This window comes from Oryctolagus cuniculus, chromosome 9 (genome assembly GCF_964237555.1).
Source record: "Oryctolagus cuniculus chromosome 9, mOryCun1.1, whole genome shotgun sequence".
NCBI classification, from domain to species: Eukaryota; Metazoa; Chordata; class Mammalia; order Lagomorpha; family Leporidae; genus Oryctolagus; species Oryctolagus cuniculus.
Window position 1 is genome coordinate 68,583,193 of NC_091440.1, and position 18,151 is coordinate 68,601,343.

General features: G+C 41.4%; 1 protein-coding gene across 6 annotated transcripts in view; it reads left to right on the plus strand.

The window, feature by feature from the left end:
• CDADC1 (cytidine and dCMP deaminase domain containing 1) overlaps window positions 1–18,151 on the plus strand; it is a 51,358-nt gene that overhangs the window by 21,769 nt on the left and 11,438 nt on the right. For all 6 annotated transcript variants that reach the window (XM_002720745.5, XM_051832271.2, XM_051832272.2 and 3 more), the window contains 3 exons: window positions 6,706–6,755; window positions 12,556–12,725; window positions 14,881–15,070. In XM_002720745.5, the coding sequence (XP_002720791.2) occupies window positions 6,706–6,755; window positions 12,556–12,725; window positions 14,881–15,070 (410 nt within the window). The remainder of the gene's footprint in view (window positions 1–6,705; window positions 6,756–12,555; window positions 12,726–14,880; window positions 15,071–18,151) is intronic.

The window sequence follows — 18,151 nt, forward strand, 5'->3', positions numbered from 1 at the left end:
GAAAAGACTGCATTAATTTTATACATTTTTTTCCATCAAAATAGCCATACCTTTTGATTCTGTTACTTTTGGAAGTACCTGCATATGGTCCCAAATAACTATATTTGTACAAGTCTGATTTAACCTAGTTTCTTATATCATGGGTTATGTGTTAGTCCCTTTGCTAATGCCAGCTATGTAAAGGATTTTTCTATAAACCATTCTGGAGACACAACCATAAATGGGGGCAGCTGTTGTAAGTATAACTCAGCAATTCCCCTTCATTAATTAGAATTCAGCAGAGTGCTGCCTCTGTTCCAGGGGATAAGAATCTGCTATCCTTTTACTTCATCTCAGTAACTCTTGCTTCTGATAGGAGAACACCACATTATACCATTTGTGAGTCCAGTATTTAAAAGATGCGGTATGCATCGATATAAGTTTACATCCATATTCTTTATTTGGTACTCTGTGTTACTGTATAGTTAAATTACAAATTTATCCACTATTACTATATAGAATTCTGCACACAAAGCCATGCTTATACACTTGATAGGCAAGTCAAATGATTTTTCAAGGTTAATTTTTTTTAAAGATTGTTTTTTTATTTGAAGGGCAGAAATATAGACAGGAGAGAGAAAGAGAGATCTTCCATTCACTGGTTTACTCCCTAAATGGCTGCAACAGTCGGGGCTGGGCCAGGCTGAAGCCAGGAGCTTCTGGGTCTCCCACATGGGCGCAAGGGCCCAAAAGTACTTGGGCCATCTTCCTCTACTTTCCCAGGCACACTAGCAGAAAGCTGGATCAGAAGTGAAGCAGCCAGGACTTAAGCACTTATGTGGGATGCTGGCACTGCAGGCAAAGGCTTAACCCCGCCAAGGTTAATTTTTTGACTGTGGATGATTTTTGGTTTTGGTCTGAAACTCAAATCCTGAAGAGAATGCAACTCAACTGTCCCACACTCCTACTCCGCTGTGACCTCCCAGGGAAGAAACTGTTTTTTTAATTTTAATCATTTTTTCCTTAGCACTAAACACAGCATATGTTGAATGGGTAAAAGAAATTTTTAGGGAGCTGGCGCTGTGGCGTAGTGGGTAAAGCCACCACCTGCAGTGCTGGCATCCCATATGGGTGCCAATTCTAGTCCCAGCTGCTCCACTTCTGATCCAGCTCTCTGCTGTGGCCTAGGAGGGCAGTGGAGGATGGCCCAGGTACTTGGGCCCCTGCACCTGCGTGGGGGACCAGGAGGAAGCTCCTGGCTCCTGGCTTCGGATCAGCTCAGCTCTGGCCATTGTGGCCGTTTGGGGAGTGGACCAGCAGATGGAGGGCCTCTCTCTCTCTGTTTCCCTATCTCTCTCTCTCTCTCTCTCTCTCTCTCTCTCTCTCTCTTTCTCTTTCTCTCCCTCTCTGTGGCTGCCTTTCAAATAAATAAATCTTAAAGAAAAGAAATTTTTATATCCAAGGATAAACAATCCACAAACCTGTATCCAAAAGCCCCTGAGACCAGATGAAAAGGAATTCAACATTTTTCAGATTTTAAAAAGTGTATAATGGTGCCAGCGCCGTGGCTCACTAGGCTAATCCTCCGCCTTGAGGCACCAGCACACCGGGTTCTAGTCCTGGTCGGGGCGCCGGATTCTTTGCCGGTCGCCCCTCTTCCAAGCCAGCTCTCTGCTGTGGCCAGGGAGTGCAGTGGAAGATGGCCCAAGTGCTTGGGCCCTGCACCCCATGGGAGACCAGGAGAAGCACCTGGCTCCTGCCTTCGGATCAGCGTGGTGCACCGGCCGCAGCACGCCGGCCGTGGCGGCCATTGGAGGGTGAACCAACGGTAAAGGAAGACCTCTCTCTCTGTCTCTCACTGTCCACTCTGCCTGTCCAAAAAAAAAAAAAGTGTATAATGGTGCATAGACTGCATATACTGTTGTCATACAGCACTCTCATTGGGATCTAGGACAGTGCCTTATAGTCCAATGCATTAATATACATAGAGTAAAATATCTAAGTATTTGCACTATGGAGAATAATTAAGGACTAGAAGGAACTCAATTTAAGTCAGGTTTGGACAATCATCAAATTGTTGAAAAGCTAAGAGATTTAAGATAAGGGATTCTGAACCACAATTCTTCATTGATGGTCAGTAATAAAGACAATTAATTATGCACCTACTACATGTCAGGTACTGAACTAGCTGACTCATGTGCATCTCATTTAACATGGGGTTTTTATATCCTCTTGATATAGTGTGTCCCCATTATTCAAACTTTTAATCCACACTATTCAGTTTGGTTTCATTGACCCATTTCATTATTTTTAAAAACGTGATTAAAATGAAATCTAAAACCTCTAACAGAGTTCTAAAATAAATTAAAAGTAGGTGCTTAATAATCATTGTTTGAATGATGAATAAGAGGACCCACAAAGGTGCATTAAAATTTTATTTCTAGGATGCCTGGAGATAACAAAATGTGAAAGAATGTTAAGGCTCTTGGAAAGAGTAGTAAGGCATCACCTGTAATCCACCTTGTTTAAGTACTGAGTTATGGTCCACTTTTGTGTCCTGTTTTCTCATTAAACCAAGGGTTGTGCCTTCCTTCTGGACCACAGCATTGATGAAAGCAGGCCTGTGGTAGGCACGAAAGTTAACTATTGAATTCATAACCCCATGGTTCTCAAATGTTAGTAATTTTAGTAAGAATTGGCAGGGAGCCCATGAGAAATGCGGACTCCTGAGCCTGCCCGCCTCTTGGAGAGACTGATTCAAATGACCTATGGGACACACCTGGACAAACACCACTCTGATCCCGGACTTGGGCTACATAGCCATGCCTGGGTTCCACACCCACAGGCTGAGGATTTCTCTCCCTATGATCAAAGAGGCCCAGGAGTTGGGCTTGGTGACCATAAGTTTCCCCATCCATCAGAATTTACAGAGAAAACTGAATGATCAGATCATGGGAAACAGTTGTTTTTCTACAAATTACAGCCTTAAAAAGACATAAGAAATTACTTCTTTTGTCACCAGCCTTGGAGCTGGAGTGAAATTCACTCCTTTTTGTGTGGATGAAAATGTATCCCTGTTTGGTAAGGAGTATTCTCTTGCAACCAACCTGGGCTGGGCAGTGGAGCTGATGGAAAAAATCACATCCCCACACCTCCCCAACCCCACCCTACCAACAGTTTAGTTTGTCCCCAGACTAAAACAAACAGGCATCTGAGACTAAGAGAACATAATGTGAAAACTATTTAGTGTTGATATCAGGAAAAACAGACTTCATATTTATAGTTCAGATTTTCATTTTATGTTTTAGCTTAATATAAATGTTATTTAAAACTCACAGTGAAGCTGGGTTTTGTTTTGTTTTGAGATTTACATAGGTTTATTAGAGGCAAAGGCCTCCAGCCAGAGCGGCATGGAGGGGGGCTTCCAAGAGAAGAAAAAACCCAAAGTGGGTTTTTTAGTGGGATTTTTAAGTACAATTTTGAAGGAAAAAAAAAATTGACAGTCAGATGGGTATTCAGGTAACAGGCAGGGACAAAAACCCATAAAAAGGCCTGATTTACAATTCTCCATCCTGTCTGGCCTGCTAAGGGTTGGATAGGTAATTTGTTTTCACAATAAAAGCTTTGGTTTTATTAATGTATTCTTGTGCCAGTTACCTTAGAAATTAGCATAAAGCCATTGATTAATATTCTCTCCTTGTCAACCTAAACCCTAAAAGTCTAGGGAGGAACCAAACTTTGTTTATACCAAAATTCCTTTTGCTTCCGCTCCACGGATGCCATCATCCTACACTCTGCACAGCCTTAGCTTCATGGGCATGTCCTTCAGAGTGGAGCGCAGATGGCCTGTTTGTTTCCTCTTCACAGCCCTCCCCACTGCCATGGGGACTAGCGTTTCCCTCACCACCGAATACTCAGCCTTTTTGTGGTGCGTGGTGCCCAGGGGGCACCCAGTAAATGGAAATCTTTGTTCCTGAATCATTAATGCCAAAGGGAGAAGTGGAGGAAAGGCAAGTGGGTACAGGGTTCAATTTTAATCACTGAAGTTCTCTGCACGTTTTCTCATCTAGAAATGGAAATTTTATCTGTCTTGTCTTTAGGGTGAAAATGAGATCATGGATTAAAAAGTGCTTAACATGAATTAATCAAATACTTTATGATATAATTTGAAAACCTGAGCTTGCTGAAACTGGAGATGGGGGATTATATTATGGTATTGTAACTTTTTTGAAGTTAACACTTATAAGACATCCTGGTTTTTAATATAATAATGGCACAAATTGTAGTTTAACTGGAAAAAATAGTGGTTTTTTTTTTTTTTTTTTTTTTGACAGGCAGTTAGACAGTGAGAGAGAGACAGAGAGAAAGGTCTTCCTTCTGTCGGTTCACCCCTCAAATGGCTGCCACGGCCAGCGCGCTGCACCAATCCGAAACCAGGAGCCAGGTGCTTCCTCCTGGTCTCCCATGCGGGTGCAGTGGGCCATCTTCCACTGCCTTCCCGGGCCACAGCAGAGAGCTGGACTGGAAGAGGAGCAACCGGGACAGAACCGGCGCCCTGACCAGGACAAGAACCCAGGGTGCCAGCGCCGTAAGCGGAGGATTAGCCTAGTGAGCCGAGGCGCCGGCCAAAAATAGGTTTTTAAATAGGTTATCATTGGAAGGATTAACTTTTTAGGAAACTGTAGGGTGAAACTAGGCTCACCTAATCTCCAGATAGCTGTTATTTTCTCTGTGTAAACACATCTATTTAACTGTATTAGTCCCTTATCAAGATTTTCAGGGAGGGCATTTGGTGCAATGGTTAAGACACCACCTGGGATGCCCACATCCTATTTCGCACTGCCTGGGTTTGAGTCCTGGCCCTACTTCTGATCCAGCATAATGTTAATGCTGTCCTTGGGGGCAGCAGTTATGAATCTAGTGTTTTGGTGCCCGCCACACCTGTGGGAGACCTGGATGGAGTTCTAGGCTCCTGGCTCCTGGTTTCATACTAGCCCACTCCTGGGCATTACAGGTATTTGAGGACAGAACCAGTAGATGGAAGATCTTTGTCTCTCTGCCTTTCTAAATAAAAACAAAATGAAAGAAAATCTTTATTTAAAAGAGTTTGTTAAATACTATGTTTTTCGTAATTCCTGTTTGTCTTAGAAATTTGAAACTCATCCTTATATAGAAGAAAAAAGAATCTTCAGTAAATCCTTCATATAGAGAGTTTCTTTTTTTAAAATTTTCTCCTTCAGACTACTGGTTTTAAGTACAGCTTTACTTGTTGCAAAAGCTTCAGTTCTGCAAACTTTATGTTTATACCTTCTGCCATTTGATTTAAAAATGAGCATGATGTCACTAGCATGGCATTCTTTTTCCCCTCAGGTAAACCAAGAAGGTCAGGAAAAGAACAGCATTTTCTTTAAATCAAAATTTCCCTCATGTATCTTCCAGCCATAGATGGGAAAGTCCATAAAGATTTTTTTTTTAACTTGAGAAAGAGAACTCCCATCTGCTCATTCAGAGAAAAAGACAGTGTAGGGAGAGAGTGTGTGTGCTGTCATCTACTACTTCACTCCCCAAATGCCCAAAACAGCTAGGGCTGGACCAGGGCCAGAGCCAGGAGCCAGGAGCCAGGAACTAAATCCAGGTCTCCCACTTGGGTGGCAGGGACCCAGCTACTTGACTTATCACTGCTGTCTCCCAGGATCTGCATTGATGGGAAGCTCAAATCGGGAGCCAGAGCCCAGTATCAAACTCAGGCACTTCTATTTGGGATGTGGGTGTCTTAGCCAGTTTTAACTGCTCAAAGCTTGAACTTTTTCTGAAAGAACAGTTCCATAAAATTTCTTTTCTGTGGTTATATTGTTATATGCTGAGAGAAGATAAATTTGATTGCTGTGAACTGTTATTATACTAAATCCATTAAATGAAAAACTGATTTTGTCATCTGTTAGGTAGTAATTTAGAAACTGTTAGTGGAGCATCAATGAAGTTGACTTAATTCCAGTTATGGTCTTGCAGTGATCTGCCTCTGAGCACTGCCATCTTAGTAGTCTCTATGTCTGAGGTCACTTCTAAAAGTGTGGAAAATTGAATTAAAAAATAAGTCCATTTTGGTTCAAAAAATTTTGAAATCCATGCATTTTTTAAGATTTATTTTATTTATTTGAAAGAGTTATATAGAGAGGTAGAAACAGAGAGAGAGGTCTTCCATCCGCTGGTTCACTCCCTAGATGGCTGCAACAGCTGGAGCTGTGCCGATCTGAAGCCAGGAGCTTTTTCTGGGTCTCCCACGTGGGTGCAGAGGCCCAAGGACTTGGGCCATCTTCTACTGCTTTCCCAGGCCATAGCAGAGAGCTGGATTGGAAGAGGAGCAGCCGGGACTAGAACCGGCGCCCATATGGGATGCTGGTGCTTCAGGCCAGGGCTTTAATGCGCTGTGCCACAGCACCTGCCCCCATGCATAGTTTTTTCATAATAAACATTTTCCATGAACTCTTGTACGCATTATGTATGACTGAGTTGATAGTCGCCCTGTCTGGGTATTGGGTACCTAGCTCCCTTATTTCATACTCAGAAGTATTCATTTTAATACTCTTCTGGAATTAGTGATGTCAAAGATTGCTACTAAATTTATGAAGTATATTTCAATATATGCTTTTATTATGTTTGGAAAAATATTGTTTGGGAAGCAATAGGTCATTGATTTTACTGAATTAAATGACATATATCTTTCAGAGGATCACAAAACAGGAGTTGGAGCAGTCATTTGGGCAGAAGGGACATCTGTAAGTATGAAAGTAATTCTTTAAATATTTAGCCTGGATTTTGTTTAAACATTGTTCAGTTTTCAGTGAATTACATTAAAATTTTTCAGATTTTTGATTAACATATAATACTTATACATTTTTATGGGGTACAGCAATATATCAACACAGATATACAGCATAAACTGACCAAACCAGGCAATTAGCTCTTCCATTTCCTTATCTTTTCATTGTGTTTGGAGCCAGGAAGCTCCTCTCTTCTAGTGTATAATAACAGTGTGCACTGTGTTTTATTGGCCCATTGAGATTAACGTTTTTGTACTGGTGCATTTGTTAAGTCCCACAAACATTTGCTGATTCCCACTATAGTTTTCTAGATAGATTCATTCACTTAGCAAACCAGTAATTGGATGCCTACAGGTTAGACACTGCCAAAGTGAACACTGAGAATATAATGATCACTTTTTATGGCTTTCATTGCCTCATATCCTAATGAGGGAGATGGAGAAATAAAACAGAAATTCATTTAGAAATGTAATTGTATAGGCCGGCGCCGTGGCTCACTAAGCTAATCCTCCGCTTGCGGCGCCGGCACTCTGGGTTCTAGTCCCAGTTGGGGTGCTGGTTCTGTCCTGGCTGCTCCCCTTCCAGTCCAGCTCTCTGCTGTGGCCCGGGAAGGCAGTGGAGGATGGCCCAAGTGCTTGGGTCCTGCACCCGCATGGGAGACCAGGAGGAAGCACCTGGCTCCTGGCTTTGGATCAGTGCAGCATGCTGGCTGTGGTGGCCATTTTGGGGGTGAACCTATGGAAGGAAGACCTTTCTCTCTGTCTCTCTCTCACTGTCTAACTCTGCCTGTCAAAAAAAAAAAAAAAGAAAGAAAAAAATGTAGTTATAATTGATAACATGAGAACACAGAGGAGGAACCATTGCTCTACTTGGAGAGTGACTCTTCTTAGAGGAAGTAACATTGAATTAATCTTGAAGAATGGATAGGTGCTTGTCAGCGCAAGTTAGGAGGACCAGGAGGAGAAATACAAAGGTAGGGAATGAGAGAGAATATGGAAAATGTGACAGATTTGTTGGGGTCCAGAGAGCTAATGGTAAAAAAACTGGGCTGGACCATGGAGAACCATTTATGCCATGTAAAGAATTTAGACTATAGACACTGTTTTACCCTAGCTTGTAGAAACAAATTGCAAGTCACATATGAAAGGTCTTCAAAAACGTTCATGGAAAATACATATTAATGAAAATAAACTATATATAGATTTCAAAAATTTTTTGCACCAAAGTGAACTCATCTCTTAATTCCATTTTTGCACAAACTTTTTGAAATGCCCTCATACATAATTTTAGATTTTCTAGGAGCCACATTTGAAAAATAAAAAGAAGGGCAGGTGTTGTGGCACACAGGTTGAGATGTAGCTTGGCATGCCTGTATCCCTCATTGGAGTGCCTGGGGTCAAGTTCTACCTCGGCACGGCAGGGTGTCAGGTTAACCCGAAAGAGTGACAAAGCCCCACACGTTAAGGAAGCCAACTCAGATTAAAGATTTTAATGTGGGGAAACCAGGGACACTGTCTACTGCCAAAGGTAGAGGTAGAAGCAGAGGCCCAGATGTCTGGTCACTCCAAGTATTTATTATCAATGGTGACGTGATCAATTAATGGTAAAAAATGTGCAGCTTTGTAGAAACAGGATTTCATGATGGAGGGAGTTAAAACATAGTGAGACAGGAACAATGGGGAGTTTTGGTGTTTACAGGAAGGACTTGTTTGCTTGGAAGCTGGGATTAAGAGAACAATCACAGTGTGGAGAGGTCTTGAGGGGGACTAATTATTAACTGGGGTGAATGTCCCACTTGCTGTTTACTGGAGCCCACGGCATTTCCTCGCTGCTTCAGCATCATGGCAAGTGACCTTCGCCATTGACGTAACTCAGCTGATCACCTTTGCAATCTGGCCAAGCATGCCTTCAGCAGAATTCAGGCCATACAGTGGTCTCCAGAATCTAGGCCTTGAACAGAATTCAGGCTATGTGGTGGTCCAGGACACTGCTTCTGATCCAGCTTCCTGCTAACGCACTGGGGAGGCAGCAAATGATGGCCTGAGTACTTGCATTGCTGTCACCCGTGTGGGAGACCTAGATGGAGTTCCTGGATCCTTGCTTTGGCCTGGCCCAGCCTTGGCAGTTCAGGCATTTGTAGGGCTAGCCAGTGGATGAAATTTCCCACTACCCCATATGTCTGTCTCTCCCCAGCCCCCCATTCTGATTTGACTTTTATATAAATTTGCCTTTCAGATAAATAAGTTAATTTAAACAAAAAGTCAAAAGAGGGATGAGCATTTTGCCTAGCAGTGAAGATGCTGATTAAGACATCTTTATACCATACTGGAATATTTGGGTTCAACTCTTATCTCTAGCTTCCTGCCAGTGTAGACCCTGGGAAGCAGAGGTAATAGCTCAGGTAACTGAGTTCTTGCCACCCACATAGGAGAACCTGGATTGAATCTCTGTTCCCAGTTTTGGCTCCTACTGTGCTCTAGCTGTTGTGGGCATTTGGGGAGTGACCTAATGGATAGGAGCTCTCTTATTCTTGTTCTTTTTATTTCTCTGGCTCTCTCAAATAAATTAAAAAATAAATAAAACAAATGAATTATTTTAAGATGTATTTTATTTAACATAAAATGTGTAAGAATTGTCATTTCAACATGTAATAATGTAAACATTATTAATAAAACATTCTGTTTTTATATTGTCATCAAACTTTTGTGCGTATTTTACATTTACGACACCTCTCAGTTCAGACTAACTACAAGTGTCTAGCCACTTCTGTGTTGACAGTGCAGTATAAGGATTTTTTGTTATAAAAAGATTTTATTTATTTATTTGAGAGGTAGAGTTACAGACAGTGAGAGGGAGAGACAGAGAGAAAAGTCTTTCATCTACTGGTTCACTCCCCAAATGGCTGCAATGGCCAGAGCTGGGCCAATCCAAAGCCAGGGGCCAAGAGATTCTTCCAGGTCTCCCATGTGGGTACAGGGACCCAAAGACTTGGGCCATCTTCTACTGCTTTCCCAGGCCATAGCAGAGAGCTGGATCAGAAGAGGAGCAGCTGGGACTAGAACCGGTGCCCATGTGGGATGCTGGTGCTGGAGATGGAGGATTAAACTTCTACGCCACAGCGCCTGGCCTGCAAGGATCTTGTAAGTGAAGAAATGGTTTGGTCAGATTTACATTATAAAAAATGAAGTGATGTTAGACAGGAAACAAGGAAATTAATATAAGAGATATTTTGAGAACTTGGAGTAATGGAGATGGGTTAGGAGTGTGACGAATGAAGGGATCAGTAGATGTATAGCTGGATAAAATAATGGATTTGATGACAAGTGCTTTCGACAACTGGTTTTCGTGTTTCATAAATTCCTCAGGTTCAGTCTAGCCAATGCATCCTGCAATCAGTTTTTTTTTTTAAGATTTTATTACTTATTTAAATTTGATAGGTAGAGTTACAGACAGAGGAGAGAGAGAGAGAGAGAGAGAGAGAAAGTCTTCCATCACTTCAAATCACTTCAATGCTATGGATTCTACCTTCAAAATACCCTTTAAAAAAAAGATGTATTTAGTTATTTGAAAGTCAGAATTACAGACAGAGAGGGAGGGAGAAAAGAGAGAGAGAGAGAGAGCTTCCCTCTGCTGGTTCACTCCCCAAATGGCCGAACAGCCAGAGCTGAGTCAGGCCAAATCCAGGAGCCAGGAGCTTCTTCTGGGTCTCCCATGTGGGTGCAGGGGCCCAAGCACTTGGGCTGTTTTCTGCTACTTTCCTAGGCTTTTAGCAGGGAGCTGGATCAGAAGTGGAGCAGCCAGGACTCTAACCACCACCCGTATGGGATGCCTGTGCTGCAAGTGGCAGCTTAACCCACTACGCCACAGTGCTGGCCACCAAAATACCTTTGACTCAAGTTATCTCTGCCCCAAATGTTAATTCCTACTAGAATAGGTTCCTGTGCCAAAAATTTCCATAGCATTCTGCACAACCCACTGTGACACTCATCAGAGTTTCATGGGGACAGGGTCTCTGTGTAGTTACAGCTCTGTTGGCAGCACTGAGCACAGGTCTGGCCTGTGGCTGGAACTCTCATTTGTGTTTACGTGAATGCCTCACAGCCTTTGGCTTAACATCTGCTTCTTACCTACTTTGTGTAGATTTAAGTTTCTAGCTATTTCTAGTTTAGGAATTTGAGGTCAGGCAACCTGGACCTGAATTTTGGTTATGTTACTAACTAGCTTTATGACCTCTGGCCTTATTTTCCTTGTCTGTGAAATGGGGATAATAATAGTACTTTATTGCTTTGAGGATTGATCAAATGAAACAATGCATCTGAAACTCAGCATGATGTTTGATATCTACTGGATGCTCAAGGACAACTTATTGATGTGATAGTACTTTATTTTCAATCCTTTGCTGGCTTACTATGACAACCTGATTTTTTAAAGATTCTACAGTAATGATTTGTTAATACTTTTGAATACTTACAGTATATTGAAATTTAATGAGACTTATACCATATTCTGAACCATTATAAACACTATTATCAAACCATTGATAAAATATTGCATTCTAATAATTGATAAAAACATTCATATTAACAACTAATATGCCATTAACCAAAAAAAAGGGTGAAAGCCACTGATGTAAAAGGTTCTATGATAACATAACGTATACATATAATAGAGGCTGTCAATATTAATGAGTTTAAAAAGTGCATTTTTCATTTCCAAGTAAGTCATAATAGCACATTTTTAGCCTAGCAACAGAGATTGTCTGTTCAAAGTACAATTGAACATCAGGGATATGTTCTCAGAAATGTATCTTCAGGTGATTTTATCATTGGACAAACATCATAGAATATACTTATACAAAGCAAGGTGGCTGTGATGTTGCTAGGTGTTATAACTTAGGGGACCACCATCATGTATGTGTTCTATTTTTTTTTTTTAAAGATTTGTTTGTTTGAAAGAGATACAGAGAGAGGAAAGAGAGGGAGTTTCTACCCACTGGTTCACCCCCAGAATGGCCACTGGGCTGTCAGGCTGAAGCCAGGAGCTGCAAGCTTCTTCTGGGTCTCCATGTGGGTGCAGGAGCCCAAGGACTCGGGCCATCCTCTGCTGCTTTCCCAGGCACATTTACAGGGAGCTGGATCAGAAGTGGAGCAGTCTGGAATCAAGCCAGTGCCTATATGGGATGCCAGCACTGCAGGCAGAGGCTTAACCTTCTATGCCACAGTGCCAGTGCCCATGTGTGTGTTCTATTATTGATCAAAAGGCTGTTATGCTGTGCATGACTGTGTTTTTAACATTTCTGATTTGTTAGCCAGTACCATAGTGCAGAGCATATAGGAAATTAACTCATAATTGAATACCTGCTATTTATGTAATATTCTAACGTGTACTTTAAGGGATAGAAAAGAAGTGTAAAACATGGTTTCTGCTCTCCAAGACTTTATGTTCAGTCTAGGGGTAGTCATCAGAATCAAGTGAAACCATTTGTGGATTAAGCAGGGAGAGTATTTAATTAACTGCTAAATCCCGGCACTGCCTTGAGATTATAGACTGAAGAAGTCATCAGCCTTCTTGGAATTTAGCTTTGACAACACCACATTGCAGTAGGAGGATCTGATAATCATGTTTACTTGATGGCTCAGTTTGTCACAAAAAATTTAATTCATTATACAAATTATGACAGCAAGCTTTAAAAATACCTTGCCACATGCCTTTTCAGAATGTTGAAACTAACTGGGTGGTTTGCTCACTTTCATAGAGGAGTTGTGATGGAACAGGTGCTATGTACTTCGTAGGATGTGGTTACAATGCTTTTCCTGTCGGATCTGAGTATGCTGACTTTCCACACATGGATGACAAGCAGAAAGACCGAGAAATAAGGAAATTCAGATACATAATACACGCAGAACAGAATGCCTTGACATTTAGGTAAGAAATCCTTTTACATGTACTTTATTTATTTTTATTTTTTAAGATTTATTTATTTATTTGAAAGAGTTACACAGAGAGAGGAGAGAGAGAGAGAGAGAGAGAGAGAGAAAGTCTTCCATCCACTGGTTCACTCCCCAATTGGGTGCAATGGCCAGAGCTACGCCAATCTGAAGCCAGGAGCCAGGAGCTTCCTCCAGGTTTCCCACACCGGCACAGGGACCCAAAGACCTGGGCCATCTTCTACTGCTTTCCCAGGCCATAGCAGAGAGCTGGATTGGAAGTGGAGCAGCCGGGTTTTGAACCAGCGCCCATATGGGATACTGGCGCCTCAGGCCAGGACGTTAACCTGCTGCACCACAGCACTGGCCCCTATTTTTTTTTAAGATTTATTTATTTATCTGAAAGTCAGAGTTACATAGAGAAAGAAGGAGAGGCAGAGAGAGAGAGAGAGAGAGAGAGAGGTCTTCATCCACTGGTTCATTCCCCAAGTAGCTGCAACAGCCGGAGCTAAGCCAATCCGAAGCCAGGAGCCAGGAGCTTCTGGGCTTCCCATGCGGGTGCAGGGGCCCAAGGACTTGGACCATCTTCTACTGCTATCCCAGGCCATAGCAGAGAGCTGGATTGGAAGTGGAGCAGCCAAGACTCGAACCAGTGCCCACATGGGATGCTGGCACTGCAGCGCTGGCCCCTTACATGTACTTTAAAACATAGCAAGGTTTTTTGAAATTAGTTTTATTTTAGTTGTAATTTATTTTCTTTTTCAAATTCTAAGTAATAATCTTTTCAGAAGTACAACCTTGGTCAAGCTTAATCTGTGCTGCTGGACCTGAGGCTGTTGCCATTGATTTTTCAGGCCTTCCAATTTATTCAAAAAGTCTTTTTTCTCCCTTTTGTCTCTCTCTGTCTCCCCTGTCCCTTCCTCAACCTTCCACCCCACTCAGTATGAAACTGCTTGGAGTTTGTCCTTAGGGCCTTGCTTAGCCTCTCATGTTTTTGTACATCAAGATTTTTGCTTTCTGTATTTATATTTATGAATATATGAGCTTTATTGTGAACCAAATTCATTTAAGGGCTGTTGTTAGAATTATTATTTAAATTATTATTTAAGTAAATTAAATAATTAAATAAAATTGTTAATTTAAATAAATTAAATAAGTGTTAAATAAAATAAAAATTGGGGAAGAGAAAGGGAACTGTAACTCAAAACAGAACTTGAACTTTAGTATATAAATGGAACTTCAGACAGGTGTTAGTTTTAACTACTGATTTCAGTTTTACAAAGAGGTATGTACTGAGCATGCCTGATCTGAAAATCCAAAATAAAAATAACTTTTTGAACACCAACCTGAAACAAAAGTTTCAGATTTTGGAAAATTTCAGATTTCAGATTTATAGATTACAGATAATCAACAGGTAAAGTCTATGCAAATATTCCAAAATCTAAAAAAACTTCAAAATGTGGAACACTTCTGGTCCCAAGCATTTCTTTCTTTTTTTCAAAATTTACTTTTTATGTATTTGAAAGGCAGAGTTAGAGAGAGAGGAGAAGAGAAAGAGAGAGAGTGATCTTCCATCCACTGGTTCACTCCTCAAATGGCCACAATTGCCCAGGGGCCAGGCTGAAGCCAGGAGCCAGGAGTTTCTTCCAGGTCTCCCATATGGGTTCAGGGGCCTAAGTATCTGGGCCATCCTCCACTGCCTTCCCAGGTGCATTAGCAGGGAGCTGGATCGGAAGTGGAACAGATGGGTCTCAAATTGATGCCCATTGGCTTAACCTACCATGCCAAACACCAGCCCCCTGAGCATTTCAAATAACAGATACTGAACCTGTACTTACTTAGAAAGCATTCTTTTCTATCTCCTCTTTTATATGTTTCTTCCTGTTTTTCATTTACTCTGTAATGATACTGAACATCTTTCCAATGGCCTAGAATCAATAAATTAATTTTATTCATAAAAATTGCCATGTTCAGGTTGTACTGTAACATTTTATGGGTTTATATATTTTAAACATTCACTAATTCAGACTTGATGGTTATGTTTTCAGTGTTACAGATGTTTTTAAAATAGTTAAAGTTTAGTGTTTAAATATTTCTGTTTAAAAACTTACCTTTCAGTACCTACCTTCCTGATATTTTGTAAATTTTTATAGATGTCAAGAAATAAAACCAGAAGAAAGAAGCATGATTTTTGTGACCAAGTGTCCATGTGATGAGTGTGTGCCTTTAATTAAAGGTGCAGGAATAAAACAGATATATGCCGGCGATGTAGATGTTGGAAAAAAGAAGGCAGACATCTCTTATATGAGATTTGGGGAACTTGAGGGTGTTAGCAAATTCACAGTAAGTAGATACACATTTTTTTTCTAAGTGTACTTACCATTATGTTGTTTGGAACCTTGTGTATTGTAAATTAGTGACTCCCACCATTTTAAAAAGTTTCGACAGGTTATTGAGTCTATTTTTTATGTGTAGGCACTAACTTCACTGCAAATGTTTAGGCAAGGGTCTCTGCCTTAAGAATTTCTATCTGTATAAAGAGTTGCACATTGACCTTGCATCTTGAGCCATTTGGTGCCATCTGGTGGCTGATAAAAGAAAATTTCTGATCCCCTCGTCCCTCATCCTCCTTTCTAGTTTGGAGGGGTACATGGGGTGAAAATAGTATAAAGATTACTGAAAAGGCAGGGAGATGCACTCACAGACACACACACATCTTATGGAAAAAAAATGAGAGGAAATAGAATTTCATACTTTGTTTCAAAAAATACTGAAGTAATGCACAGAAAACAGAACTTTAACACTTTATACTTCTTTATTATCTAAGTTTTTAAAAAGTCTTTATCTTGAAACAGTATCAAACATACAGAAAAGTTACAAAAACAAAACAGTGAAAATGTTTCCAGAAGTTGACATGCTCCCGGATCACCTGTGTTTCCTCAAATAAGGAATAACCACTTAACAATAGAGTCAAGGCCGATGCTGTGGCGCAGCAGGTTAAGCCGTTGCCTGCAGCACTGGCATCCCATGTGGATGCTGGTTCAAAACCCAGCTGCTTCATTGCCAATCAAGCTCCATGCTAATGTGCCTGGGAAGGCAGCGGAAGATGGCCCAAGTCCGTTGGCCCCTGCACCCATGTGGGAGACCTGGAGGAAGCTCCTGGCTCCTGGCTTCAGCCTAGCCCAGCCCTGGTCCTGCAGCACCTGGGAAGTGAACCAGTGGAAGGAAGATCTCCCCCACTCCCCCGTCCCTCTCCCTCCCTCCATCCCTCCCTCTGTAATTCTGCCTTTTAAATAAATAAAATAAAAGTCTTTAAAAAATTATCATGAATTAAAAAAAGAGCTATAAAAATCAGGACTTTTTTAAAATGTATTTTTAGATTTTTCACTTTACTTGAAAGGCAGAATGACAGAAATCTTCCATCCTCTGGTTTATTCCCCAAACGTCCACAACAGCCAGGATTAATCAAGACTGAAGCTGGGAGCCAGGAACTCCAACCATGTCTCCCATGTGGGTGGTAAGGATCCAAATATTTGGGCCATAACCTGTTGCCTCCCAGGATGTGCATTAGCAGGAAACTGGAACAGATGTCCAGTAGCTGGGACTCGAGCCAGGGACTCTGATATGAGATATGGGCATCCCAACCAGTGTATTAACCCCTGAGCCAAATGGTCACTCCAAAATCAGGAAGTGAACATTGATACATTATTGACATTAATCCAAAGATTCCAAACAAGGTTCATTGGTTCCAATAGTGTCCTATATAGCAAAGGGATTCTGTCCAGAATCATATGTTGCTTTTTATGATTTGTCTAATGATTTAATCTGGGTGTTTAGATGTAACATCTATATTTTAGAATTTGTAGTGAGTAATAAAGCTTTTGGAAGAACTGTCCATAAATTTAAGCTTTACATTCACATTATGTACATCAGTTTGAATCTGGAATGCCTGAACTTATCTATACTGTGTGTATGTATGTATATGCATATACTTATATATAGGGAAAGTGCTGGGTAGTCTATTTTTATATTTAAACCTTTGGGGCTGGCACTATGGAGTAGTGGGTAAAACTACCACCTGCAGTGCCATCATCCTATATGGACACCAGTTTGAGATCGGCTGCTCTACTTCTGGTCCAGCCCTCTGCTATGGCCTGAGAAAGCAGTAGAAGATGGCCCAAGTCCTTGGGTCCCTGCACCCAATGGGAGACCCAGAGGAAACTCCTGGCTCCTGGCTTCAGATTGGCCCAGCTCTGGCTGTTGTGGCCATCTAGATTTTCCAGCAGATGGAAAACCTCTCTCTCTCTCTCTCTGTCTCTGCCTCTCTGTAACTCTTTCAAATAAATAATAAATAAATCTTTAAAACATGTTTTAAACCTTTAAAAATATAATAATATACAATTTCTGTGTGGGTGTGAGTTATAAATTTTTACTGTTTTTTATTTTATCATTTTTTAGAGATTTATTTATTTGAAAGGCAGAGAGAGAGAGAGAGAGGTTGTCCACTGGTTCACTCCCCCAGTGGCTGCAACAGCAGGAGCTGTGCCGATCCGAAGCCAGGAGCCAGGAGTTTCTTCTGGGTCTCCCACATGGGTGGCAGGGGACTTCTACTGCTTTCCCAGGCCATAACATAGATCTAGATTGGAAGTAGAGTAGGTGGAACATCCATGTGGGATGCCAGCATTACAGGCAGCGGCTTTACTCACTATGCCACAGTGTCGGCCTCTGCTCCATTTCTGATCCTGCTCCCTGAAAGCAGTGGAAAATGATCCAGATGTTTGGGCCCCTGCCACCAATGTGGGAGACCCAGAAGAAACTCCTGGCTCCTGGCTTCGGCCTGACCCAGCACTGGCCGTAGTGGCCATCTGTGGAGTGAATCAGCTGTTGGAAGGTGTGTGTGTGTGTGTATATCTCCTTCTCTCTCTCTCACTTGGACTTTCAAAATAAATAAACCTTAAAAAATTTTCAATAATTATACAGTATTCCAACCTATAAACCCAATTTACTTAACCATTCCCATTTCGACACCTGGATTGTTTCTAAGTTTTTGAATTATGAAAATCTTTATGAATACCCTTAAATATAAATTCAGGGTCATTAGTTTTTACTTTGCCAAAATTAATAGATTTAGTGATTTGACTTTTTTTTTTAAAAGATTTGATTTATTTATTTGAAAGGCAGAGTTACAGAGAAGCAGAGAGAGAGAGAGAGGTCTTCCATCCACTGGTTCACTCCCCAAAAGGCCACAATGGCTGGAGCTGGGCTGATCCGAAGCTAGGAGCCTGGAGCTTCTTCCGAGTCTCCCATGTGGCTGAAGCGGCCCAAGGACTTGGGCCATCTTCCATCGCTTAAAGGGCATATGTATCTTGTTTTGTGTGTGTGTGTGTGTATGTGTGTATGTGTGTGTGTACGCGTGGTCACTCA